Source organism: Malaclemys terrapin, chromosome 6 (assembly GCF_027887155.1).
Source record: "Malaclemys terrapin pileata isolate rMalTer1 chromosome 6, rMalTer1.hap1, whole genome shotgun sequence".
In the NCBI taxonomy this organism is placed as follows: domain Eukaryota; kingdom Metazoa; phylum Chordata; order Testudines; family Emydidae; genus Malaclemys; species Malaclemys terrapin.
The window spans coordinates 45,674,775-45,701,586 of NC_071510.1; the positions used below are offsets into that span (position 1 = coordinate 45,674,775).

At 39.2% G+C, this 26,812-nt stretch overlaps 1 protein-coding gene across 5 annotated transcripts in view; it reads left to right on the top strand.

Moving 5' to 3' along the window:
* DAPK1 (death associated protein kinase 1) overlaps positions 1-26,812 on the top strand; it is a 121,594-nt gene that overhangs the window by 71,425 nt on the left and 23,357 nt on the right. For all 5 annotated transcript variants that reach the window (XM_054032492.1, XM_054032491.1, XM_054032493.1 and 2 more), the window contains 9 exons: positions 1,474-1,563; positions 3,413-3,505; positions 8,257-8,376; positions 13,166-13,264; positions 14,190-14,288; positions 16,611-16,709; positions 18,421-18,618; positions 19,668-19,865; positions 22,784-22,882. In XM_054032492.1, the coding sequence (XP_053888467.1) occupies positions 1,474-1,563; positions 3,413-3,505; positions 8,257-8,376; positions 13,166-13,264; positions 14,190-14,288; positions 16,611-16,709; positions 18,421-18,618; positions 19,668-19,865; positions 22,784-22,882 (1,095 nt within the window). The remainder of the gene's footprint in view (positions 1-1,473; positions 1,564-3,412; positions 3,506-8,256; positions 8,377-13,165; positions 13,265-14,189; positions 14,289-16,610; positions 16,710-18,420; positions 18,619-19,667; positions 19,866-22,783; positions 22,883-26,812) is intronic.

The following is a 26,812-nucleotide window of genomic DNA, read 5'->3' on the forward strand; positions in this document are numbered from 1 at the left end:
AGTTTAGTTACACTAGTATGAACTCTAAACCAGTTTAAGTGTGTGTACTTTTAAATTGTACTTAAGCAGTTTTATATTAATGTAGTTACTCTGGTTCAAGTTTTCCAGCTCCTGGCACAAGAGAAGAAGTTAGACTGATAGCCTGAAAACCCTGATTTTCTAGATATCTTGTCCTCCTGCCACCATTTGCCCCTGTTTAAAAAAATAACAATCTAGCACCCCATTTCCCTATGTTAAGCTAGATCGTACACTGGCATTTGGGGCCTTCCTAATCACAGAGAGTGCCAGGTCACTTAACACAAGGAGGCACTTATCTGAGGGTTAGTGCTCAGTGTTAGATCTGAGAGCTTGTCTATATGGAGTGCATAACTCAAGTGTAAATCTACAGCGCATCAACCTGCTGTGCACTAAGTGGCCAGTGGACCCTGCTGCCACACACTAAAACTTCTATAGAACAGGTTTACCTAAAGCACACTTCTAGTTCATGGCAGCAGGGTCTACACTGCCACTTAGTGCGCTGCCAGCAAGAGGGCTGTAGATTCACACACCAGCTTGCCGCACATTAAATCATCATATAGGTAAGCCCTGAGAGCTGGCTTGCAGCACTGGAGCCCATCACAGTTGTAGCTGGGACTTGACTTGTAAACTAGTGAAATGAAATGGGAGATGTTGGATACCAAATTGATTATCCTGAAAGCAGAACAAAACCTGGGCTGCATTTATAATCAACCAGGAAATCCTTACAGAAAGCAGGTCTTGCTGGTACACCAGGATGGGGGAGGGGTCTCTGCCTGACAGAGAGAAGTCCTAGGTTAAGGCTAAAAAAAAAATTAAAAGGTTTACAAAACATTTAACATTCTTTTGAAACTTGCTACCTTATTACTCTGGAAAGATCTTTCAAATTAATAGAGCAGTCAGCTACTCTGACTAAGCTCATTAGCTGGATGTTTCTGCTAAGACAGTCAGCAGCAAAATAGTTAACTATACTGATACTTGTAATTTGTTTATGTTTAGAGGTGACAATTTAATGCCTCTGTGATATGAATAAGGTGGTACAATTGTTTGTCTATGCCTCTAGTCAGCACTGTATTCATAAACTGTCTTTAGGACACAATGAGATGGAACTTAGGGTTTGGTTTTTTTTTTAAACTACAACTTAAGGAAAAAAGAGGGATGTATATGTGCATAGAGACCCTAACTCTTTGGAACACATGAAATTTCTACACGTGTGGCTTCCTGGAGTGCCTGCTGCTTTCTTCAAGGATACTGACTGCACACTCTGCTAGGTCTTGCATATTAGAATGGTGCCTTTTTGTATGCTTTACTGCAATGCTGTGGACTTCACTGTCTTTGCAACCGCAGATAATTGTTAAGTAGGAATTAAAATTGTACAGCAGGAAGATGATTTTGTGAAATCAGTGGCATAATTGGGGGATATTTAAAAATATCCTTTTGTGCCTCTTTTCCTCATAGCCTAAGGATACCCAACAAGCACTTAGCAGAAAAGCATCTGCAGTAAATATGGAGAAATTCAAAAAGTTTGCAGCACGAAGAAAATGGAAAGTAAGTTATTTAGCAAGTCTTCATAAAGCTGGTGATGAATGTAATGGCATTCTCTTCTCAGGATAAACACAAGTGAAATATTGTTAATTTTATTGCTTTTTTTTTTTTTTTTTTTTGCTCAAATGAAATTTACTATCTGAAGCTTCATTAAAAATAGAAAATACATTTTAGTACCAAATCAGTCTTTGCAGTATGGGGGAAGAGGAAGGAGAATCCTCTTCTTGTGTTGACTTGGAGTACATTTGTAGGCGCTCAGCTACTGTGGTTGTGGGGATGTAGCATAAAAAGCTAAAGAGAAATTCTATTCATTACTGAACTGAGTATGAATACTTAAATTATTGTTGGGCACTGAGCTGTATTCATTTTATATACATATGTTTTTATATATTATCAAGACAGTCAAAGAACAAGAGTGCATATTTACAATTTGAAAAGCATTTATATTTTATTATATTTATTTGTATGCCTCTAATGTCATGTCAGATGTTATAGGTGTGCATGGCAGTGTAAATATGCAAGGAGGCTAGTCTAAAAACAATTAAAAGGAAACAACTGGAGTTGGTCAAAAGTGTGTGGGGGGGGGGGGCAAAAATTTGGTTCCTGCCCCACAGATTACAGTCTAAGGCTCTACACCAGGGGTAGGCAACCTATGGCATGTGTGCCGAAGGCAGCATGCGAGCTGATTTTCAGTGGCACTCACACTGCCCAGGTCCTGGCCACCGGTCTGGGGGGCTCTGCATTTTAATTTAATTTTAAATGAAGCTTCTTAAACATTTTAAAAACCTTATTTACTTTACATACAACAATAGTTTAGTTATATATTATAGACTTATAGAAAGAGCCCTTCTAAAAATGTTAAAATGTATTACTGGCACGCGAAACCTTAAATTAAAGTGAATAAATGAAGACTCGGCACTCCACTTCTGAAAGGTTGCTGACCCCTGCTCTACACCTTGAAAGACTCAGAAGCTAGGCTCACGTAAACCGAAACTGGGCATGGAATTGGCAGAGTATGGGTAGGTGTAAGGAGTAGAATCAGCAAAGGAGAGAACTTCACTTCTGCACCACACGTACTGTGAGATCTGCACTGAAGCAAGAGAAGGAAGGGATGTAACATAAGAAATCTATGTACAATGATACAGAGTTAAGCGAGAGCCAGCAATGGGATGCATAAATTATAAAAGAGAAGTTCCTTCTTTGGAATAGAGGTCAAGAAATAGGATTTTTCTCTCTGGCTTAAGCAATAGAAAAAAATACTAAATATCTGCCCTCAGAAATCTGTTCGCCAAGTTTCAGTGTCTGGTTTAAGTGGGATCAACTGTGCTTGTAAAGAGAAATGTCAGTCTTCTCTGGTGTCCAAGAAGAAGCAGTGTGTAGACATCTTCATCCTTTTGTATAATGTAACATTTAAAGGAACATTGTCAGATAATTTAGGTCCGAATTAAATTGTGTGTGTGTGTGTGTGTGTGCGCGCACATTTTAAAATAAGAAACCCCATTCATAGAAATATTTTCATGAAATATATGGGCAAGGGGAATTTAGTACAGGTAATTTTTTTTGTTTGCATAGAAAAATATTTAAATCCAATGTTTGCTACCCATTGGTGTTCTACTGAAACAGACAAGTCTGTTTGTTTTTATTACCAGTACAGATGAAACCCAATGAGTAAACAGCATAAACAGTGAAAAACCTGATTTATCAAAAATTCTTTCCACTTGAATGTGTTTATCACCACAGAAAAGGAAATTTGTGGTTTTAAAGTTTGTTTTAAAAGAGGTATCTTCCTATCACAAATGTTCTATTTGATATTTTAAGTAAAAATAGCTTTTCTTTTCTTATTTTTAAAAAGCAATCAGTACGCTTAATTTCGTTGTGCCAAAGATTATCAAGATCCTTCCTATCCAGAAGTAACATGAGTGTTGCTAGGAGCGATGATACTCTGGTAAGCATATGTTTTTATTGGTTTAATGCTTTAAATACTTTGACATATAACAACATGAATACTGAAATATTTTAAAATGGATATTATTTCCGATGTGGCAAGAATAGATTCAGGAAGTTTTAGGCTAGAAGGGTCCATTATGATCATTTATTCTGACCTCCTGCGTAACAGACTATAGAATTATATTCACTAACTTCTGCATCGAGTCCAGTAACTTGTGTTTCAAATTTATTTATCATGTTGTTGTAGTTTTGATTCATGAGAAACTTTCACACCATAGTAATGATAAAATAACTTGCAAATGATCAATACATCTGAGTTGCTCAGGGTACCGTATGATATAAACCATAATTTTTTAGCAAAAAAGCTTAGAATATTTAAAATGAATAAAAATGTAAGTGCTGCTACAATGTAAACGTTTCAGGAAAACATGTGAGAGGAAATAATTATGAGCAAGCAGTAGCCAAATTTGAATAAGTAAAGCAGTTAGATGTAAAAGCGGGGGCAAGCTGACTTGAGATGGATGTTAAGGAGTTGCACAACCGAGGCTCACCACAGTAAAGGCACAGTTGCTTAGCATGCCTTAGATTTAGGAGATCCATATGTCTCAGTCAGGAAACCACAGAAGTCTGTAGGGTTCCTTAGTTTTCAAGGTGTAAGAAGGAATTGTCCCTTGTACTGACACAGTTATGGAATGCCCTTTGTGTTATGACAGAATGGAAAAATGTATGACACACACATTCTAGAGCAGGGATGGGCAAACTTTTTGACTCGGGGGCCACATCTGGGTATGGAAATTGCATGGCGGGCCATGAATGCTCATGAAATTGGGGTTGGGGTGCAGGAGGGGGTGAGGGCTCCAGCTGGAGGTGCAGGCTCTGGAGTGGGACCAAGGGATTCAGAGGGCAGGAGGGGGGTCAGGGCTGGGGCAGGGGTTGGGGTGTGTGGGGGGATGAGGGTTCCGGCTGGTGGTGCAGGCTCTGGGGTGGGGCAGGGGATGAGGGGTTGGGGATTCAGGAGGGTGCTCCAGGCTGGGACTGGAGGGTGCAGAAGGGCGGGAGTGGGCTCCGGGCTGGGGCAGGGGATTGGAGTACAGGAGGGGCTCAGGAGTGCAGGGTCCAGGTGGCACTTGCCGCTGCTTCCAGGAGCTGCTTGAGGTATGTCCCCCTTCCGGCTCCTATGTGGAGGCGTGGCCAGGCAGCTCTGCGCGCTGCCCCGTCCATGGGCACAGCCCCTGCAGCTCCCATTGGCCGTGGTTCCCAGCCAACAGGAGCTGCGGGGGCAGTGCACGGACCCCTCCTGACTGCCCTAAACAGAGTGCGGAGCGACCCCCAACCCCACTCCCGGCTGGAGTGCGGGAATGGGGCAAGCCCCAGACCCTGCTCCCCAGCGGGAGCTCGATGACCAGATTAAATCGTCTGGAGGACCGGATGTGGCCTGTGGGCCGTAGTTTGCCCACCCTTGCTCTAGAGCTTCAAGTCGTACCACAGCTGTTCATTGACGGGGTTGGGGGGCAGGGAAAAACTTCTGTGCACCTGTTTGTGCATTATTAATTAGTGATAGGGCCAAGAGGCTCCAATTGGAGTTAGCATGATGGGGTTAGGCAGTGTGTAACTGCACAGTAAGATAGCAAAAGCAACCAGTAGAAATATGCCCCTTCATTCATCCGAGATAGCTGTGTTGAGTTCTACTCTGTCAATACCTTTTTTTGAATGACACCTTGTGTTTGCTGTGTGTCATGTCTATCATCTGGCTATGACCGAAGCCACTGGAGGGCAATTCTGAGTACTCTGGAATGGCATAGAAGTGAGGATAGGCTTGCCCCAGAGTCCTTTCACAAAATTACCCTTCCTATTTACTGTCGTGTTTAGTTGTGCTACCTGATTCCTGCATTCCAACTTCAGTTGTAGCTAGCAGCTGCATATCAGCGGTGTGTCTGTATAACTTGTGGAAAAAGTTCAAAATGACAGGTGCTATAGAAATGCAAACAAACGTGCTTATGATTCTCTAATGCAGTGTTTCCAACATCCTGATTTATTACCATAGCAACTGTTCCTCCCTTTCTCCCCTGGACTGGTCTACTTGACCTTCTGAATTAGTCAAGAAGAACAGGATGATTCAGAAAGGGCAAACTTCTGGTTGCACACAAGTTCTATAGTTGACAGCAGTGTCAAGTGAAATGCAGACAGGAGGGCATTTTTAATTAATTTGTTATATTCTTTCTGAATGTAAGAGGGATTTTTAAAGACCTAAAGGTCAATCTGCATCCAACGAAGTGGGCATTCACCCACGAAGGCTTATGCTCCAATACATCTGTTAGTCTTAAAGGTGCCACAGGACTCTCTGTTGCTTTTTACAGATCCAGACTAACACAGCTACCCCTCTGATACTTAATCTGCAAGTGTAAATCTGGATATAGACTCTCATAGACTCTAGGACTGGAAGGGACCTCGAGAGGTCATCGAGTCCAGTCCCCTGCCCTCATGGCAGGACCAAATACTGTCTAGAACATCCCTGATAGACATTTATCTAACCTACTCTTAAATATCTCCAGAGATGGAGATGCCACAATCTCCCTAGGCAGTTTATTCCAATGTTTAACCACCCTGACAGTTAGGAACTCTTTCCTAATGTCCAACCTAAACCTCCCTTGCTGCAGTTTAAGCCCATTGCTTCTTGTTCTATCCTTAGGGTCTAAGATGAACAAGTTTTCTCCCACCTCCTTATGACACCCTTTTAGGTACCTGAAAACTGCTATCATGTCCCCTCTCAGTCTTCTCTTTTCCAAACTAAACAAACCCAATTCTTTCAGCCTTCCTTCATAGGTCATGTTCTCTAGACCTTTAATCATTCTTGTTGCTCTTCTCTGGACCCTCTCCAATTTCTCCACATCTTTCTTAAAATGCGGTGCCCAGAACTGGACACAATACTCCAGCTGAGGCCTAACCAGCGCAGAGTAGAGCGGAAGAATGACTTCTTGTGTCTTGCTCACAGCACGCCTGTTAATGCATCCCAGAATCACGTTTGCTTTTTTTGCAACAGCATCACACTGTTGACTCATATTTAGCTTGTGGTCCACTATAACCCCTAGATTTCTTTCTGCCATACTCCTTCCTAGACATTCTCTTCCCATTCTGTATGTGTGAAACTGATTGTTCCTTCCTAAGTGGAGCACTTTGCATTTGTCTTTATTAAACTTCATCCTGTTTACCTCAGACCATTTCTCCAATTTGTCCAGATCATTTTGAATTATGACCCTGTCCTCCAAAGCAGTTGCAATCCCTCCCAGTTTGGTATCATCTCCAAACTTAATAAGCGTACTTTCTGTGCCAATATCTAAGTTGTTGATGAAGATATTAAACAGAGCCAGTCCCAAAATGTCTACATTGAAATCAGGAGATGTGATTGCAGCATGTGTAGACATACCTGAACTAGCTTTGATCTAGTTAGATTAAAGGTAGCTCGGATGACAGTAGCAGTGTAGCTGTGGGGGCATGGGCTAGCTACTTGAGTATGTACCCAGGGTTCTACTCAGGAAGCTAGCCCAGGCCACCACCCCTGTTGCTGTAATTATAGTGTTATTGGTACTTGAACTAGCTAGCTAGATCAAAGCTAGCTCTGATATGTCTGCACAAGCTGCAATCACACCTCCCAATTTCAATGTTTACATACCTTGAGAGATGTTGAGCACCCTCCTCTCCCATTGACCTTGCAGGATGGGTCTAGAGAGTACATTAGACCCTAGGCCAAACAAACTTCCTTTCAGTTTATACAGGTGTATGCCTTTTAGGTTTAAGCCCCTGGGAGCTATAGTTAGAAGCTTGTAAATCTGGAAGCTTTCTCTTTTTAGCTTCCTCTTCAGGTTTTAATGCAGTCTTTAGGAAATATCCTGTGATCAGTAAAGCTTAAACATTAATGCATTAGAACAAAGTAAACATACTTTTTTCTGGGCATTAATAGTCTTAAAAATCAAAAATTCTGCAGAGACTTCTTTGCTACCCATTTTATCCTCCCGTTATTCCTCCAGTGCAAGTCATGTTCTCACTTCCACTGTCCTTTTCTTATCGTTCTACTTTTGTGCTATTTGTTCTAACATATACTGCTCCTGCTCCTATTGCTATACTTTTTAACACTGAGTCAGCACTGAAGATATGTCACACCAACTCTTTAGCAGGCAAATGCTAGAGTTTAAAACATTAATAAACTCAGGATAAGGAAGATTAGAGTGATTCAAAAATCAGGCTACATGATTTTCTTTTCTGTGAATTTTTGCTGACTTACTCATGGAGAACACAGATCATCCCTGGGAAGTACAAGGTTTGTACTTTCATCTTATATTGTTGTTTTAGATGCATTTTTTTAACAAGTTCCTATCATAACTTGCATCTTCAGCTTTACTTTATACAACTCTCCATTTAGATGATACATGGAAAATTCCAGTAAGGAAACAATGTGGGAGAAAGACTTTCTCTGGAATCTCATGCAGTAAATAATGTGTACAGATGTGGAAAAAATGCACATCTTATTAGGGTAAATTTTCCAAGCAGTGTTCCTGCATTTTAGCCACGTGACTCTTGTGAATACATTTTCCAGTCTTGCAGCTAAATGGCTGTACAGTGCTTTGAAAATTTAATTTTCTTTGCTTATCCTGACAGGTACTGGGGGATTTTTTTTTTTATTTATTTTTTTACTATTATTATTTTGAAAGCAAATGGTGTCTTTTTTTTTCCTATTTCCTTGTTAACTATGAGGATGAGGAGGATTCATTTGTGATGAAAGCCATCATTCATGCCATCAATGATGACAATGTTCCTGGACTACAGCATCTCCTGGGATCTCTGACTAATTATGATGTCAATCAACCCAACAAGGTATGATGCTTTAGGTCCGTGCTGCGACAAGTAGGGGGAGCAGATATCTGTTTGTTCTTGTATAGAGTGATGTGGCTATAAAATAGAAATATAATATTTGAAATAAGACTAACAGTCAAATGGCTTGTAAGCTGTCCTAGGAAAAGTTGTTAGGAGTTCGTTGTTCATTCCTCTCAAACTGTCTGGATATGGAAGCCGTAATATTTTTTTCTAGGCCTCTGAAATGTAGAGTACTGTTGCTTGAAAATCAGCACAACATTTAAGTTTTGGTAATAAAAAGAAAAATCCCTAAAACTTGCAATTAAATATAACCACAAATATTTTAAATCATGATGGAAATTGGTGGGGTGGGGATGGATTCAGGGAAAGGAGTGTTGTTTACTTCATTTTCCAGTCAAAACCTTCCCCTTTCCATACCAACATCACAGGAGAACATGCAGGAGCGCATGAACCTGTGTGCAGGACATCGGCAGGAGCCTGCCCTTTGTGAGTGCAATGGGCTACAGGGTTGGGAGGAAAGCTCCTTCTGTACCTTTTTCAATGGGTATGTGTGTGTTTGCAGCACTTGCTGTAGCTATGCATTGGAAAGAGAGGAAATATAGTAAGAGTCCACACTGGCTTAACCAGGAGATCTTCAATGATCTGAAACCAGAAAAAAAGTGTCCTACAAAAAGTGAGAACTACATCAAATTACAAGGGATGAATATAAAAAAAAACACATGCATGTAAGGACAAAATTAGAAAGGCCAACGCACAAAATGAGAATAAACTAGCTAGGGACATAAAGGGTAACAAGAAAGCATTTTACAAATACATGAGAAGCAAGAGAAAGACCAAGGACAGACTGATTACTCAGTGAGGAGGGAAAGACAATAACAGAAAACATAGCAAAGGCCAAAGTGCTGTTTTCACCAAAAAAGTTAGCAATGATCGGATGACTAACATAGCAAACATCAGTGTAAATACGATAAGATCGGAGGCTAAAATAGGAAAAGAACAAGTTCAGAATTACTTAGACAAGTTAGATATCTTAAAGTCAGCAGGGCCTGATGAAATACATCCTAGAATACTTAAGGAACTGTCTGAAGAGCAATCTGAGCCATTTAATGATTATCTTTTAAGAATTTGTAGAGGACAGGAGAGATACCAGAGGACTGAAAAAAGGTACTGTATTTGCCCATCTATGAAAAGAGGAATAAGGACAACCACCTAGGGAATTAACTGACCAGTCAGCTTAATTTCAATATCCAGAAAGATAATGGAGCAAGTAATCACTCAATCAGTTTGTAAGCACCTAGAAGATAATAAGCTGATAAGTAACAGGGATTTGTCAGGAACAAGCCTCGACAAACCAACCTAATATCCTTCTTTTACAGGGTAGAAAGCTTTGTGCATATGGGGGAAACAGTAAATATAATCATAAATGATTTGGATAATGGCATGGAGAGTACACTTACAAAGTTTGCAAACTGGAAGGAGTTGCAAGTGCTTTGGAGGACGATTAGAATTCAAAATGATCTTGACAAACTGGTGAAATGGTCTGAATTAAATAAGATGAAATTCTATGAGGACAAATGCCAACTATTATACTTGGAAGGAATACAAATACAAAATGTGAAATGAATGCCTTAGAAGCAGTGCTGCAGAAAAGGAACTGGAGGCTATAATGGATCACATTAAATATGAGTCAACAATGTAATACTGTTACAAAAAAGTGAACATCATTCTGGGATGTATTATAGGAGTGTTGCCAGAAAGACACAAGAAGTAATTATCCTACTCTATTGAGCACTAATAAGACTTCAGCAGGGGGTACTGTGTCCAGTTTTGGGCACCATGCTTCGGGAAAGAAGTGGACAAATTGGAAAAAGTTCAAAGAAGAGCAACAAAAACTATTAAGTATCAGAGGGGTAGCCGTATTAGTCTGAATCTGTAAAAAAGCAACGGAGGGTCCTGTGGCACCTTTAAGACTAACAGAAGTATTGGGAGCATAAGCTTTCGTGGGTAAGAACCTCACTTCGTTCTTACCCACGAAAGCTTATGCTCCCAATACTTCTGTTAGTCTTAAAGGTGCCACAGGACCCTCTGTTGCTTCTATCATTGGAGGTTTTTAAGAACAGGTTAGACAAACGTCTGTCAGGGATGTCAGGCAATACATAGTCTTGCCTCAATGCCAGGGGACTGGACTAGATGACCTATTGAGGTCCCTTGCAGTCCTACATTTCAGTGATTTAATAGAGGAGGTGGGGTGGGGTAGGACATGTGTCATGTATCCTTGGTGTGGTGTGGGCAGGAAAGGAGACAGCCTGGATACCAGTGGCTTTAATGTATGTGTTGGTGTGAAGGGGATGTATTTGAAGGGAAAGGGAGTGAATATTAGTTAGGAGCATGCAAGAGGATTTGTTGGAGGGTGAAATCCAACTATCAAATAGATAACTTTATTTATTTAAGACTACAGTAAAGGATTGCAGGATTGGGAGCAAGATTAAGGATGGTTTCGTGCATATCCGAATAAATTACACAAGAAAACTTTTGTAACTGTATTTTTAACAGCCATATAATGATGATGTAATATATTTACTCACATTCATGTTTCCAATGCACAGCTTGGAGCAGCTGCTCTCCTAAAACGTGTTATTCTTGGAATCAACCTTTGCTTTTGCTAGGGATTCTTTCTTAATGCAGGTGAAGATACCTGCGTTTAAAATGTTCGCTTTGATCCCAGATTCAGGGCATCAGTTCCTCCTCTTTGAACAGCCTTTTAAAAATTGAGTATGCTTTTGGATAATTCACTTGCAGAAATTGGGTTTGTAAGACTGTTTTTTTTTTAAAAAAGGTAATAGCCCAGGCTACAGAAAGAGGAAACAGAAAATATGATATAGGTAGTAGGGTTGTCAAGCGATTAAAATTAATTGTGATTAATTGCAATGTTAAACAATAATAGAATACCATTTATTTAAATATTTTGGATATTTTCTACATTTTCAAATGTATTGATTTCAATTATATCGCAGAATACAGAGTGTACAGTGCTCGCTTTATATTTATTACAAATATTTGCATTGTAAAAAACAAAAGAAATAGTATTTTTCAATTCACCTAATACAAGTACTGTAGTGCAATCAATTTATCATGAAAGTTGAACTTACAAATGTAGAATTATGTACTAAAAATAACTTTTTTCAAAAATAAAACAATGTAAAACTTTAGAGCCTACAAGTCCACTTGTCGCAAGATACTTACATGCCAGATGTGCTAAAGATTCATATGTCCCATCATGCTTCAACCACTGTTCCAAAGGACATGCGTCCATGCTGATGACGGGTTCTGCTCGATAACAATCCAAAGTAGTGAGTCCACACCTCATCCCTCTCAGATTTTGGAAGGCAAAATTCTTAAACCTTGGGTCGAATGCTGTAGCTATCTTTAGAAATCTCACATTTGTACCTTCTTTCCATTTTGTCAAATCTGCAGCAAAATTGTTCTTAAAAGGAACATGTCTGAGTCATCATCTGAGACTACTATAACATGAAATATATGGCAGAATGCGGATAAAACAGAGCTGGAGACATACAATTCTACCCTGAGGAGTTCCGTCACAAATTTAATTAATGCATTATTTTTTTGACAAGCGTCATCAGCGCGGAAGCATGTCCTCTGGAATGGGGGCTGAAGCATGAAGGGGCATACGAATGTTTAACATATCTGGCATGTAAATACCTTGCAATGCCAGCTACAAAAGTGCCATGTGAACGCCTGTTCTCACTTTCTGGTGACATTGTAATTAAGAAGTGGGCAGCACTATCTCCTGTAAATGTAAAGAAACTTGTTGGTCTTGGCGATTGGCTGAACAAGAAGTAGGACTGAGTAGACTTGTAGGCTCTAAAGTTTTGCATTGTTTTGGTTTTGAGTGCAGTTATGTAAACAAAAACAAAAAAAATCTACATTTGTAAGTTACACTTTCCTGATAGAGATTGCACTACAGTACTTGTTTTAGGTGAATTGAAAAATACTATTTTTGTTTATTATTTTTACAGTGCAAATATTTGTAATAAAAATAATAATATAAAGTGAGCAGTATACACTTTGTATTCTGTGTTGTAATTTAAATCAATATATTTGAAAATGTAGAAAAACATCCAAAAATATTTAATAAATTTCAATTGGTATTCTACTTTAATAATGCGATTAAAACTGAAATTAATTGTGATTTTTAATTATTATTTTTTTAAGTTAATGGTGTGAGCTAACTGCAATTAACCGACAGCTCGAATAGGTAGTGTTAGATGATGTGTCTTGTTCAGCTGTTTTCTGAGATGGGATGATTTTTACATGATGTCATTACCAAAAAAATCTTGAAGATCTCTGTGGTCTGTTTTCGTGGTGCAGTCACATGAAATTGCCAGATAAGGCAGGAAGGAAGATGGCATGTATCTCTAAAATAATGTGCCCACTGCTTATATTCAGACTTCTAAAACCTTATTTAGGAGCCTAAATAGAAGAGAACTTCAGGTGCCCAGCTCATTTGAAAATGAGGTTGTGTTTATTTAGGTCATAAATATAGCTGTAGAGCCTAATTTTAGGCACCCTGATTTGAAAACGCTGGCCCATGTTTGTAGATTATTCCCTGTAGACCATTTATTTAAATGTGACTTTCCCTCAATAATATGGAAAATCAGTAGTTCCTTTGTAAATTTGTAAGTCCAAATTGCTATTTCAGCCCTCTTCCCCTCCACATCCAAATCTCTCAAAAGACAATATTGTTCCATTTTTTATTCTTTGTTTTCAGCATGGAACACCTCCACTGCTAATTGCTGCTGGCTGTGGAAACATTCAGATGCTTCAGTTACTCATAAAGCGAGGATCCCGTATTGATATTCAGGATAAGGTCAGGATTGTATTTTGTCGTAATTAATTATTTAAGTGCTCTTTAGTCCAGTACATTTTAGCAGCAGACAAGCAGGTCATGACAGATCTTTTATGGAAATAAAGAAAGAAACTATTGGCGAATACAGTTATCTAGTTTCTAATATAGCAAAAAGACAAAGACACAAATAAATTTTCTCCTTTTTGTTAACAACTTTAGTTGCTACTAATGAGTTTTCTATCATAATAGTGGGTTTTATTTCAGCTAAGGTAGTAAATTATTTCAAGTTATTAATCTTAAAAGGTTGTGTATACTTTAGAAACTGTCTTCATTGAATTAGTTTAATATTTCTCTTACACCAAATTAGCCAGGGTGTTTTAACAAACAGCTACAGAATGATAAATGTACTGTTTAATTACTTGAGCTGTCATTTCTATTAAAATGCAAAGGCTATAATGGGGATTCTTTGTGAAAAACATTTATACTTTTTTAAAAAGTATAAATGTGGTGGCTTTGGCTGTAATAATATAAGTTGCCTGAGCCACTAACTTGTTAAATCACTATGTATTGACTTAAAATATTTGGGAAAGTATTTATCTCCATGAAGTGTTGTTTGATGGTTCTTCCTTCCATCCCCAGTAGCTTGGCAAACTATCTTTTAAGAGAATATGGGGATGTTAAGATAATTTGATATTAACTCTTGTTCAACAGACATGAAGTACCAAAACGTCAAGGTTTTGATGAAAGCTCTAATCCTGGCTCTTCTGGAAAACTTGTGGAGATTTTCTTGGTTTTATTGTTTTGTTGGTTTGTTTTGGCTGTGGATGAGCCTACTGTTGTTCAGCACATACGTCAGTGTGTGTGCACAGACAATGTTATAGCCTAGTGAATATCCTGAAGTGTAATATTTTTGTTCATTACTTTTATAATCAAATACTTTGAACAGGCTGGATCTAATGCAGTCTACTGGGCTTCTCGACATGGTCATGTACAAACTCTGAAATTTCTCTGTGAGAGTAAATGCCCTTTGGATGTTAAGGATAAGGTAAGGAAAAAGCTCTTTTCATTGTCAACTTAAATGCGGAGAGTATATTTTTATAAACAACTGTATTTTAGGGTATGACAGGCAGCTTACTGTTGTTTTTAAGCCATGCTAGTTAGATTACCTCCTACAACCCTAATCCTAGCTGTGGGAGACCGAACTCATAGAAACTTCCCTTAGTCCAGGGAAGCCTACCTCCCACAACCCTTGTCTGGGGAGGCATGCCCTCTGCACCCTTATGCCTAACCTGGTGACACCTACTTCCTGAAAAATAAACCTATCTTGCCGAGCACTTAGTGCTAGATCCCTAACCCTAGCCTGGGGCAATCTGCCTCTTAGAACCCTAACCCTAGCCTGGGGCAGGCTTACCTCCTGCAACCCTAATCCTGGGAGGCCTTAGTACTAGAACCCTAAGCCTAGCCCCCTGAAACCATAATCCTAACCCAGGGAGACCTACCTCCTGGAAACCTAACCCTTACCTGGGAAGTCCCACCGCCTCAAACCCTATCCCTATCCTAGCAATGTCTACTTCTTCTAAATCTAAACCTACTCTGCAGAGTGCTTAGTGCTAGAAACCTAACCCTAGCCCGGGCCGGCCGACCTCCTGCAGCCCTAACCCTAGCCCAGGCCGGCCAACCTCCTGCAGCCCTAGTCCAGGCCCAGGGAAATCTTTTTCTTTCTATCATAACCCTAGACCAAGAAGGCCTAGGGCCTAGAAACCTAACCTTTGTCTGTGAAAGAACCACATCTTACAGTGCTACACCTACGACAGGGAGTCCTACCGTCTAGAGCCCCTAATCTTAACTCATGGAGGCCTACCTTCTACAACCCTAGCCTTAGCTGAGAGAGGCTTACCATTCAGAACCAGAACCCAAACCTATCCTGGGGAAGCCTACCTCCCAGAACCTTAATCCTGACTTGTGGACATCTACCTCCTAGAAGCTTGACCTTAGCATCGGGAGACCTATCTCCTAGAACATTAACCCTGTGGCAGGGAAACTAACCTCCTTCAACTCTAACCCTAGCCCAGGCAGGCCTACTTCCTAGATCCCTGGGTACCTGAGCTGCAATCACACCTTTGATTGCAGTATAGATAAATCCTTCATCAGTGAGACAGATCTAGTTGTTGAGGAAGAAGTCCTCAGCTATGCCATGTATCAAAGGCTGTCTTTGTAAGTCAAGTGACAATAATAATATAGCTAGTTTTGTAGTCTTGTAGTGATGGTCTTTTTATTGGAAAATAAACCCATGCATATGAGTGTGATAAGTATATAAGTGCACTTTACGTGCTCCTTAATGAAAATGCTTCAGTTTCTCATAAAGAGGATCCCCCACTGATGTCCAGGATAATATCAGGATCCTGTTTTCATTTATCCTGAATGAAAATAATTTTGTCTTGAAAATTTTTTTTAAATTATACATTAAATTGAATGTAGCAAAGCTCAGTGCAATTCAGAGCTAATGAAAAATTACTTTATCTCCACTAATGTTACTAAGGACAGGTCAACACTAGACATTTTTGCCGTTGTAGTAAGGTCAGTTAGGGATTTGATTTTTACACCAACAAGAGTCCTCATATAGACACAGTTGTACCAGCATAAAAGTACTTTTGCCAGTTTAGCTTATTTTGCTCAGAGCACTTGTACAAGCTGTACTGGCAAAAACATTACTTTGGCTGGATAAGCTGTATCAGGTTTTTAGTGGCCAGCCTGTTTCTAGTGTAGGCCTGGCCTAAATGAACTATTTATTTTGCTTTATGGAAGATGTTAATACCTGAATAAAAATTCTATTCTATGCTCTAGGAGCTGTTACAACATTTAAAAACCATATATTATCTTTTTAGTGTCCTATGACAACATAATAAGCTTCTCATCAAGCTTCAAATAATTACAGCACCTTCGCCTCCAGTAGCCCAGGCAAAAATTCTATCCCCTTAGACATACATCCCCAAGTACCAGGGAGAAAAGATTGGATCATAGAGTACATTGACAGATCAGATCTCTGGCAAACAGTGGGGAAATAAATTCCAGAAAAGAAAGGCCTTCAAGATAACACACACTGACAGTTGCTCCCCCCATTTATAACAAGGGAGCTGTAGCTTAAATGTCTACACTGACTGCATTTGTGGCAGTATGGCATGGGAAGAGGTGGTCTCTCAGGTAATTGGGCCCAAAACCATCTAGAGCATTAAATGTTAAAACCTACACTTCATATTCCACCCAGAAACTCCCAGGCAGCCAGTGGAACTCACAGAGCACTGATGTTCCATTCATGGGAGTGTGACACATGAAATAACACTTGAATGTGCTTGCTCTATAATTGCAGTCTGGAGAGACAGCACTCCATGTGGCAGCTCGGTATGGTCATGTAGATGTGGTTCAATATCTCTGCAGCATTGGGTCCAATCCCAATTTTCAAGACAAGGTGGGTAGCATCAGCTCTTCCTCCTACAGAAACATGAGTTCATTCAGCATAAGCAACCATAACTTCTGGTCTTGCTTTATATTTGCCATGTTTCAAATAAAAACCACTTTGGTGTTTTACCTCCTAATAAATGGAGACTGTCCATAAACTGTGTACATGAGAAAGCTACGTTTATCCTGATAAAACACCAAGGTGTCTTGAAATGAATTACAGAAGCTTAAGGATGGAGAGAACTCCACCTCTGTTTACACAGCAGAAGTGCAAGTTGTGTGCAACCCTCATGGGTTCAGCTAGCACCTGGACAGGCCGTTGACTCAGCTATGGAGCAGATCCTTCCAAAATTCTCTGTGACTGATGAAAATTATGAGCCAAAGTGATAATAACTCCTTATTTGAGATATAGATATATAATGTTATCAAATTATAAGTTATCAAAATTATATAGATATCATTTTGATAACTTATTAAACTCAGAGAAGAAACATGCATTTCTTTAGAGAAGACATGTTTAACATATTTCAGCTATTAATTTGAGCCCATTTGGGGGAGGTGAAAAGGGAAATGTATCATCCAAAAAACTCAAGCAATTTCCAAGCTCGAGTGTCTCTCAGTCCTTGGGAGTTCCTTCTCCCTACAGACCGTCTCAAGTCTTTCAAAATACTGTCTACAATGGGAGAATCTGGAACAGACTCGGACAGTCACAGAAACAGGGCAGCAGGCGAAAATTTCAAAACCAACCCTTTCTCAGTCTGTCAGCTGAGGCCATCCCCATACACGCATGTCTAAAGGCTTCCTATGACTGACTGTTACTTCTCCAGTTACCATGGAAAGCTTGAGTCCTCTCTACTGAGTATGATTGCCTGTAGTATGAGCTTCGAGTATCTGCCAAGTCCCTTCCCTTATAGCTCAATGGAGGGGTGAGGAGGTTACATCTACAATCCCATTGCCCTTGTCTTTTTGCAGAAGGACCCCTCTTTTTAATCTTAACTGCTTTGTTGTTGTTATAACCCGTTGCACTTACAATTGCATCTTTTGTAGAACATTTGGATGTCTCTGATAAACCTTAAGTTAGCCCCATAACAATGTTATGAGGCTCAAAGAGCTTAAAGATAAATATTTTCACACGTCTTAGCTTCCTTAGTCACTTTTGAAACTGGGGCTTATGTTTTTAAGTCACTTAAGTATGCTTTAAAATCTTTAACCTTAAATAACTTGTGGAAGGCAAATCACACTCAGATCTGGAAATTGAATACTGGAGTTCACTCCAAATTTTTTGTTTCAACCACTTGCCTAATCCCTACATAAGTGAAATAGTTCCATATGAATGAGGACATGTTTTCAAGTGAGAGAACCTAGGTAAATAATTAGCTTCAGTTGCATGGAAACAGCAAGACAGTGGTGCCAGTATTTGCAGGCAAGTCAGGTATCACTGTTATGTTTTGTACTGAGAAATCTGTATTCCTGGAATCCAGATGCTTAAGAGAAGCTATTGAGTTCTCACAATCATTGTGTGTGTCAGGGTGAAGTACGCCCACATTGAGAAAGTTAGCTTAATAAATTATAGTGATGCTAAATCATTTTATAGGATTTAACTTTAATAGACAGATTTCTTTTCCTTCCCCTTCTTCTGGTTTTACAGTACAAGCTGAGGAATGGGCACTGTTAGCACATAGTTTCAGCTGTTTTTTATTTTGATTTGTCATTATTGATAGGAAGAAGAAACTCCTTTGCACTGTGCTGCTTGGCATGGCTACTACTCTGTTGCCAAAGCACTTTGTGAGGCAGGTTGTAATGTGAACATTAAAAACAAAGAAGGGGAAACTCCACTCCTGACAGCATCAGCTAGAGGTTACCATGATATTGTGGAATGCTTGGCAGAACACGGAGCTGACCTTGATGCAACAGACAAGGTTAGTTACGGGTGAATGAGTCACATTTAGTCAGGAATTATATGCAGAGGACGTGAGTGATACAGGACTATTTATACCTCTAAATTACTTTCTTTAAAATACTTCATTTGACTGCTTCAAGCCATCATTTTTTTTTTAAATATAAGCTCTCTAATGAATTATAAAGAGAAAATTGATGGCTGCTTCTAAAAGTTGCTGACTGATTTGTTCATTCATATTGGAAATAACCATTCCATTATTATGTCTGTATTCATGTAATACCACCTTATTAAATCTGTTTATCTGTCCATCACACTTTATGGCTGACACACATTCTTTATACAGAAAATAACTGAAATATTGACTCTTGTAACTGGCAATAAGCTATTCATTTTTAAAGGACAAAGGCAATGGGCTTAATCACTTGCCTTCAATACCTGTTTGTCAGATCAAGAGAATAATTTGTTTTCCAACAGTCTAAACTACAGCTTTTTAACAGTTGCACTAATTCAGAATTATTTTTTCCTCTCATGACTGGTATTGAAGAAATCTTGAGTTTCATTGTTTATATTAGCATACTGGTCATGGTGGTAGTTGTTATTATTTCTGGAGTTTCTATTGCATTTAAACAGTGCTGATCTCCAAGGTCTGCTGCATGCCACTGATAAAACATTTTACTTATAAGAGAATTAAATGGAATCACTTTTGAGTCCTGCTACCCTCCCACTCCCAAGTTGTTTCAGATAAAGAAGGAGCTGCTCCACTCAGAAGCTACCATTCTCTAAGCAGATTGTGTGACTTCTGCATTGGCCACCTTCTGGCAACAAACACTTGCACTAGTATGTCTTAGCCATGGTACCACTTTCAGGGAAAACTGTTGATTTGTTTTGAAATAGATTTGTGCTGGGAAAACAAAATTGTTATGGCTTGTGATCCAAAAGGCAGGACAATACACACTACCATAATTAAATTACCACACATCTGTGGAAAAATACTTGAATTTGTATAAATCACTTCATAATGGTTGGATTTTTTTTTAATGTGACTGACCAGTTGTCTTGTGATTTCAGGATGGACACATAGCCCTGCATCTTGCAGTGAGAAGATGTCAAATAGAAGTAGTTAAAACTCTCATCGGTCAGGGATGTTTTGTAGATTTCCAAGACAGACATGGTAACACCCCTATGCATGTGGCCTGCAAAGATGGGAATGTCCCTATTGTGATAGCACTCGGTGAAGCAAGTTGTAATTTGGATGTTACAAATAAGGTAAACAAAAAACAGTGCTGGTACAGAACTTCTCTGTTAAATATCTTACCTTTTTGGGTGGCTGAGCTTCTCTTAATTTATAACAATTATTGTATAAAAATCCTTTTATTTTTCAAAGTGCAAATAGAAAACATTTTCAAGAACTTAAAAAGGTAGAGCAGTTGAGATAATTGAAAATCCATGTGGAAAGAGACAAACTGAATTAGTTGCATCGGTAAACTTTTCTGTTCTGTCCTAATGTTAATATACATGCCAACTTGTTTGTCCGGTAGTATGGCTTTACTTCTTGCAGATGATGTTTAGGCAACAGGGAGTGGATGGAATGCTGTATACTTCATATTCTGTTGGTAGTCTAAAGGAGTATTAAATTAAGTAATAAAGATGATTAACAGTTCTATAAGTAAATCATAATTATTAATAATGAGTACTTCTGTATATTAAAAAACCCTCATTTAGTCCAACCCCCTGCTCAAAGCAGGGCCAATTCCCAGATAGGTTTTTACCCCAGTTCCCTAAATGGGCCCCTCAAGGATTGAACTCACGACCCTGCGTTTAGCAGACCAATGCTCAAACCATTGAGCTATCCCTTCTTCCCCGATAGTGTTGTGTCTCAGATAGTCAAGTTACTAGTGCTTTGGCGGCCCCTCTCATTGCAATAGAGCTGACTGGGGTGTATGAAAACTAAATATAATTCTTAACAGGTTTAGTATTTTAGCTTTCTGCCTAGGATCATTAAATAACAGTAACCCACTTCCGGAATTTTTCCTGTTGCTAGTTTGTAAAGCTTTAATGTCAGCCATTAGACTTTGCTGACATACTGTGTGGCTAGTGCTTGGTATTTTGCTTTGAATGTCTAATTATGCAAAGGTGGGAGAATACTGCAATATCATGCAGTTTTTATATCCCACTAAGTTTAAAACAATTAATTGTAGAGGTCTTTGTGCTGTTCTTTGTGATTCATTTATTTTAAAAGGTGTTATAGTTCTTAGAAAAACATAAAAGTATTCTTGTAATACAATATTGCTAATTGTTTCCATTCATTACAAAAGCTCTGTGATCTTCTGTGCTACACAAAGCTATGGAAGGTGGTGGATTTTTGGCTTAAAAGTCTGGCCCAGTGCAATCAATATTTTTTTAAAATCTAAAGATCAGCAGCTGCCAAGTGGAAAGCTTATTATAATGAGCTCTCCACCCCCTAGTGTTGGCTTAAGCGTGACTGATCAGGCAATTAAATGCAGATCCATGGCTGAGAACACATTTTTGGGAAGGTGGGTTAATACAGCCCAAGGCTGGATTAGCACCTCTTTTCATGACTGAGAAGCTTTGGCTGGCCTCAAAGAAGTAGGGTGGAAAAAAATAAACACCTAAAAGTAAATGGACCAGAAAGCCTTCCACATATGGCTAAGGATTTTTGTCTTGTTACTCTTTAAGGCTGTAGTAGTGTGCGTGAGTGGAATGGACTTTGGATTCCAGGTCTTTAGAAGAGAAGAGCTCTCTTCATATAGCATATGGAGATAGTGCCATTATCTTGAAAAACAAGCCCTACTACGCGAACCAGTTAACTTAATGAAGCATTTATCTTGTGTCCATAAATGACATCTACCAGTATAAATGCAAGATGCTGACTTGCTGACATGTGCCCTAGAGCTTCATATTGATATATTTGGAGGGGCGGGGAGAGATCTTTCCAGTTAATATTTTTTACTATATTAGAGACTTTAAAAGTCATAATCCTGGAATCCTATTACTACAATAAAAGAGAAATAATGTTTACTTCTGAGAAGGAAGCATTTAAGGTCACAGCAGAGAAATTATAGAAGAGAGAAAGATGACACACAAGTCGATGCAGAGAGGAGATACAAACAGAAAATGTTGCAAAGACAGGTCTATTGATGTGAACAGGAAAGAGAGAGGAAATGGATGATACGAGGACCACCGCATTAGTGAGAGAGAATCAGGAACAGCTAAGACATGGGAGTGTGAGACTCTTACAAAATAATAATTTAATACTGTAGAAGGTAAAGATGAGAGAAGACAAGCTAGCAGACTGCTGTGGTCAGGATGACAATGATTTCATTCAGCAGTCGTTGTCCTCCTGACAACAGAATGGTACCACTCTTATTAGTAAATCCCATATTTCTATATTCTTAAAGATTGTCCCTGCATATTCTAGATCCTAAATTACTATCTAGACTCTTTTGCTTCCATGTCCTTACTTCATCCATTCATTTTCTAATTTTCAAACTCTCTCCTGTCTTCCACTTCCACCACCCATCTGCTCTAGTCTTTTTAGTGTTTTCAGAAAAGTTTTGGTTCACAGTGCTCCTCAGCGTACTCTGCTCTCTTGCAGGTTTACAAGTACTGTTACCCTAGTCCTTAATATTCTTGGCTGTAGACGTTTTCTGTCACTGGCATTCTCAGGGAGCGGTGACCTTTTGGGCTTGCAGAGCAGGCATCTCCTTAACTCCCCTCCTCTTTTGTTCACTTTCATCAATATGTGACTGTGGAGGAGAATCCACAGCTGCCAAGCTTATGGAGCCAATGTTGCAGGAACAGTCGATATTTAGCTATTCAAACTGCTGTTTAATGTTTCTGGGAGTCAGAGAGAAATCCTCACTCACCAGTGAAAATTTTAGGGCATTTCACATAAATGTTGTAGATCTGACTTATTTAATTAAATGTCCCATATTCAAATCTTATTTTTGATTAAATCAGACTTTAAATTAGTTGTGCTCAATTTTTAAACTTGAGGATAAAATTAATCAAATTAACCTAATTTTTTTCCAGTCCTTAATTGTGTAGGTACATGTATACAGCAGCCAGGTGGTGTGTCTCTAGCATAGAATAAACATACCTGAAAGTCAGGCTCTCTGCGCATCATCAACAGAAAGTTAACTTATTTTTTCTCCCCCTCTTAGTATGGACGAACACCTTTACATCTGGCAGCAAATAATGGAATCCTTGATGTTGTCAGGTACCTCTGTCTCACTGGTGCCAACGTAGAAGCTTTAACCTCTGTAAGTATAACAAATGTTATGTTGCTTACTTGGTTTGCTTACAGTAATAGACCATCACTTTTGTTTTAAATTGTTTCCTATTACAATTGTATTTTGGAACAGTAAAAATTTTGTTAGACTACAGTACATCACTCTGGCTTGACAAATATTCTCAGTTGCCCATGGACAGATGCAGCCTACCCCGATAAATAATAAATTTAAAACAAATTAAGATACAGAATCCTATACACTTATCCACAGGACCTTAGCTGAGAGTTACTTGTGCTGCTCTATTTTAATTGAAGCACAATTTAGCCATTTTCCCTGCAAGTCATATACCTGTATAAACACATTTTTAAATCTTTTTAAGAGCTTTTTTTCTAAAGGTTTTCATCTTACCGCAGTGAAAAGAATATTTCATGGCATATATGCGTGGGTGAGTGAATGGGTGAGCTAGCATTCAGATATACTTGTAAAGCAATTACTGTCTGTCATGTTGATCTGCACCACTGCTTCCATCACCACCACCTAAGGTATTTTTCATTCTCAGAAGGGTTGAGAAGTGTTCCCCTGATTAGCATATCCAGGGGAGTGATGAAGAACATCAAGCTATCACACAACATTGCCCATATATTTAACAAACAAATACCATTTGTCTGCAAAAGAAATACAGCTGGATCATCCTAAAATACCATGTGCCCTATTCAGCATGTCTTATTCAGGCTAAACTCCTGCTGGAGTCCATATTGGTGAAAGTCAAGTCATAATTTATGTGTAGCCAGGAGCCCAATATTTTTCAAAGCTCCCCTCTTACAGAAATTACACTGGAGATTGTGATAAATGAGATTAAAGAAAAAAATGCATCTACTTGTTTGTTTTGTGAATTTGACAGCACTTGGTGTAGTAGTCCAGTTTCCCGCTATATTCAGCTAGCTTGTTGATATCTCCAGTTTGAATGGGTCTTTCACAAAGTGACACAGGAGAGAGAAACATTTAAAAGAGAGAAGGTGAATGCAGTTGTGCCAATTTTTATGGTTTTACAGGGCCTCAGACATATTTCGTACCTGAAAATACATTTTTTTTTTTATATTGACTATATTTTAAGTTTCCAGTTTCCTTTGTTTTTTCCTGGTTTCTTTATTTCTAATTAACAAAATAAGTGCATAAACTGAAGCTGTTTCGTTTCAGCTTATCCTCATTCTCCTATTTTATGGAGTACTTGATTCAGTGTTTGTAACATCAGCATTAAACACCGTGGAAGTGATTGTGATGTGACAAAAAGTTTATCTACATGTAGAAAATTACCAGCAGAACTATACCATTATAGTTATATTGGTATAACTATCTGTGTGGACGAGATGTGCTTCTTCCAGAAGAGGTGTTCCTTTTTCCAGTTAGGTTACATCTCTTTGAAAGTGATGACAGAGTGAATTGTGATGACTCTATGTCTATGCTTAAAACACTACAGCAGTGCTGTTGTCACACTTCAGTGTAGACACTGTTTCTGCTGATGGTAGGTAATGCACCTCCCCACGAGGTAGTAGGTAGGTCAACAGAAGAATTCTTCATTCGACCTTGTGCCATGTACACTAGGGGTTAGGTCAGTTTAGCTACATCTCTCGGGTGTGGATGTAAAATCCTAATGTAGACCAGGCCTAAGACTGGCAGGAGAAGCCGACTGATTAAACAGAAGAAACTGCTGTTTGCGCACAAATATCAGGGCAATGAGCATGTTGGTGGAAAGAGGGAAGTGGAGAGAATGAGTACGTGGTGATTTAGTGAAGTTTCCATTTTTTTGTTTTAAATTTACTGGAGTCTGATATTAAGCTTATGTGGAAGGTCCTAGTGGTTGTTCTCTGTGAAGCTTTTAGTTAAATTCTTTTCTGAGCACCATTTTTCAGGATTCCTTAATGTCTAAAACATTAACTTTTGGGCTGGAGATTGGTAATTTTTGCTAATTTTTATTTAATTTTGTAATTTGAGTGTATAAATGTTTTTAGTGGTTTGAGAAAATCACTCGAACATGTAAGCATGTTCATGCTTCTGGAAAATGCAATCTGTTCGGATGTTTAAAAACAATAATAATAAAAAAAGTGTGCTGCATGCACACATGGAGTTTGGCATCTCATTGTTCCATCAGATTATCTGGTATCTTCTGGAATTTTAAATGCCCAAAGTGTTTAATTTGAATAACTGTATGTGCAAACATGTAACTAGCTGTTTGCATGTACAGTTACCAAGTTTGCATCAAAGTGCAGTAATTGTGCCTAAGGGTATGTCTATACTGGCAAGTTTCTGCGCCACAAGTTGTACCACTTTTACTAAAACACTGGAATTAAACCACTGTTGTGTATCCACACTGTGCTCCTTGTGACGCTGGAGCGCATTCACATTAGCAGCTTTTGCAACGGCAAAGACAGCAGTGCATTGTGGTAGCTATCCCACTGTGCAGCTGACCGCAGAGTACTTTAGGAAGAGTTTGCAATGCCTCATGGGGCAGGCACAGAGTCAGATGATGCAGGTTTCTCAATCTCGTTATTCCATGGGCATCCTACTACATTGCCAGCTGCTTTTCAACTGAAGTTGGGGAGGGAGGAGGAAGTGTGTGTGTGTGTGTGTGTGTGTGTGTGTGAAATGGTAGAGAGAGTGAGTGTGTTTGGGGGGGACAGAGAGTGTGTCAGCATGCTGTCTTGTAAGTTCAGAGAGAGACAGGAAGAAACCAGTCCGGAGACGGGGGAAGAGGAAATTCCAGCATCAGGCCCCACCTTCCTTCCTGGGCTCTCTGCATAATGCGCGCGCACATGCTCACGCACACCTGCCTCTGTGTTCAACACCATGAGCATTCCAAATTAATGGTTTGCTGTGTGTCCTGGAGCAGATCAGCACGCAAGGGCTGTCAGAAACAGTGCTTTGAAAGGGGAGGGGCGCATGTCTCCAGGGCAGCTGAGCTCAAAACAATGAGCAGAGCAGTCACTTGAGGCATTACGGGACAGTTCTGGAGGCCAATTACAGCGCAGAAAGCAATCAAGTGTCTACACTGGCAATAAAGTGCTGGAGCCTCTGCGCAAATAGCCTTACAACTCTCGTTGAGGTGGGTTTTTTGCAGCGTTGCAACTGAGGAGTTTCTGCGCACAGATTGGCCTGGCAGTGTGTACACGTCTGCAGTGTGAGTGCAGAAAGCTGCTTTACTGCGCAGAAATTTGCCAGGATAGACAAGCCCTAGTCTGCATGTACATATTAAATACTTGTTCACACTTGGGAAAATTAGGCCCTTTTTGGATGCCAAGTTTGCTTAGCCACTGCTCTTCTTTGTAAAGCATTTGTAAAGTTAGCTTGAGTAGGAAAGCCATTTATCAAAAAAAATTCTATTTCAGCTGTATGTGTATATTTTCAAATACATGTTGTAATATGCAAATACATGCTGTACTTCGCAGCCAGAAAATTTTGCAGCTTCTTTGTGTTCATAATGATTGACATAAGAGAAAGATAATGTTGTTCCTTATATTTCCCCTCCATGGGATTAGATGCCTCCTTCAGCCAGTAATACCTAACCCACAAATGGCATATTCTCTGTTAATTAAACCTCAATTGCTCATAATAATCCTTCCTGCTGATGTGACCCTCTTCACAGTTCACAGTGGTTTAAGCTGTAGTTTTGAAGTGAGGTGAGCAGAATTTAAGACAATTTATCATCATCACTGGGTTAAAAGTCACAAATTCTCCTTCCTCCCACCCCCCAGGGCTCTCAGGGATTCTTTACACAAGGTTTTGTTTCTGCTTTTCTTTTTTTATGGTTACCTTATTATTTTTCATGGGTTTTATTTTATGTTTTGATAAATTACAACACAGCTTTATATTTTACATAGCATTCCGGGGCAGTTTGTTTAGAGATGCCATATAGGGCTAAATTGTGAGTATCAAACTCCAATTATTTGGGCTGGGTGTGGTTCT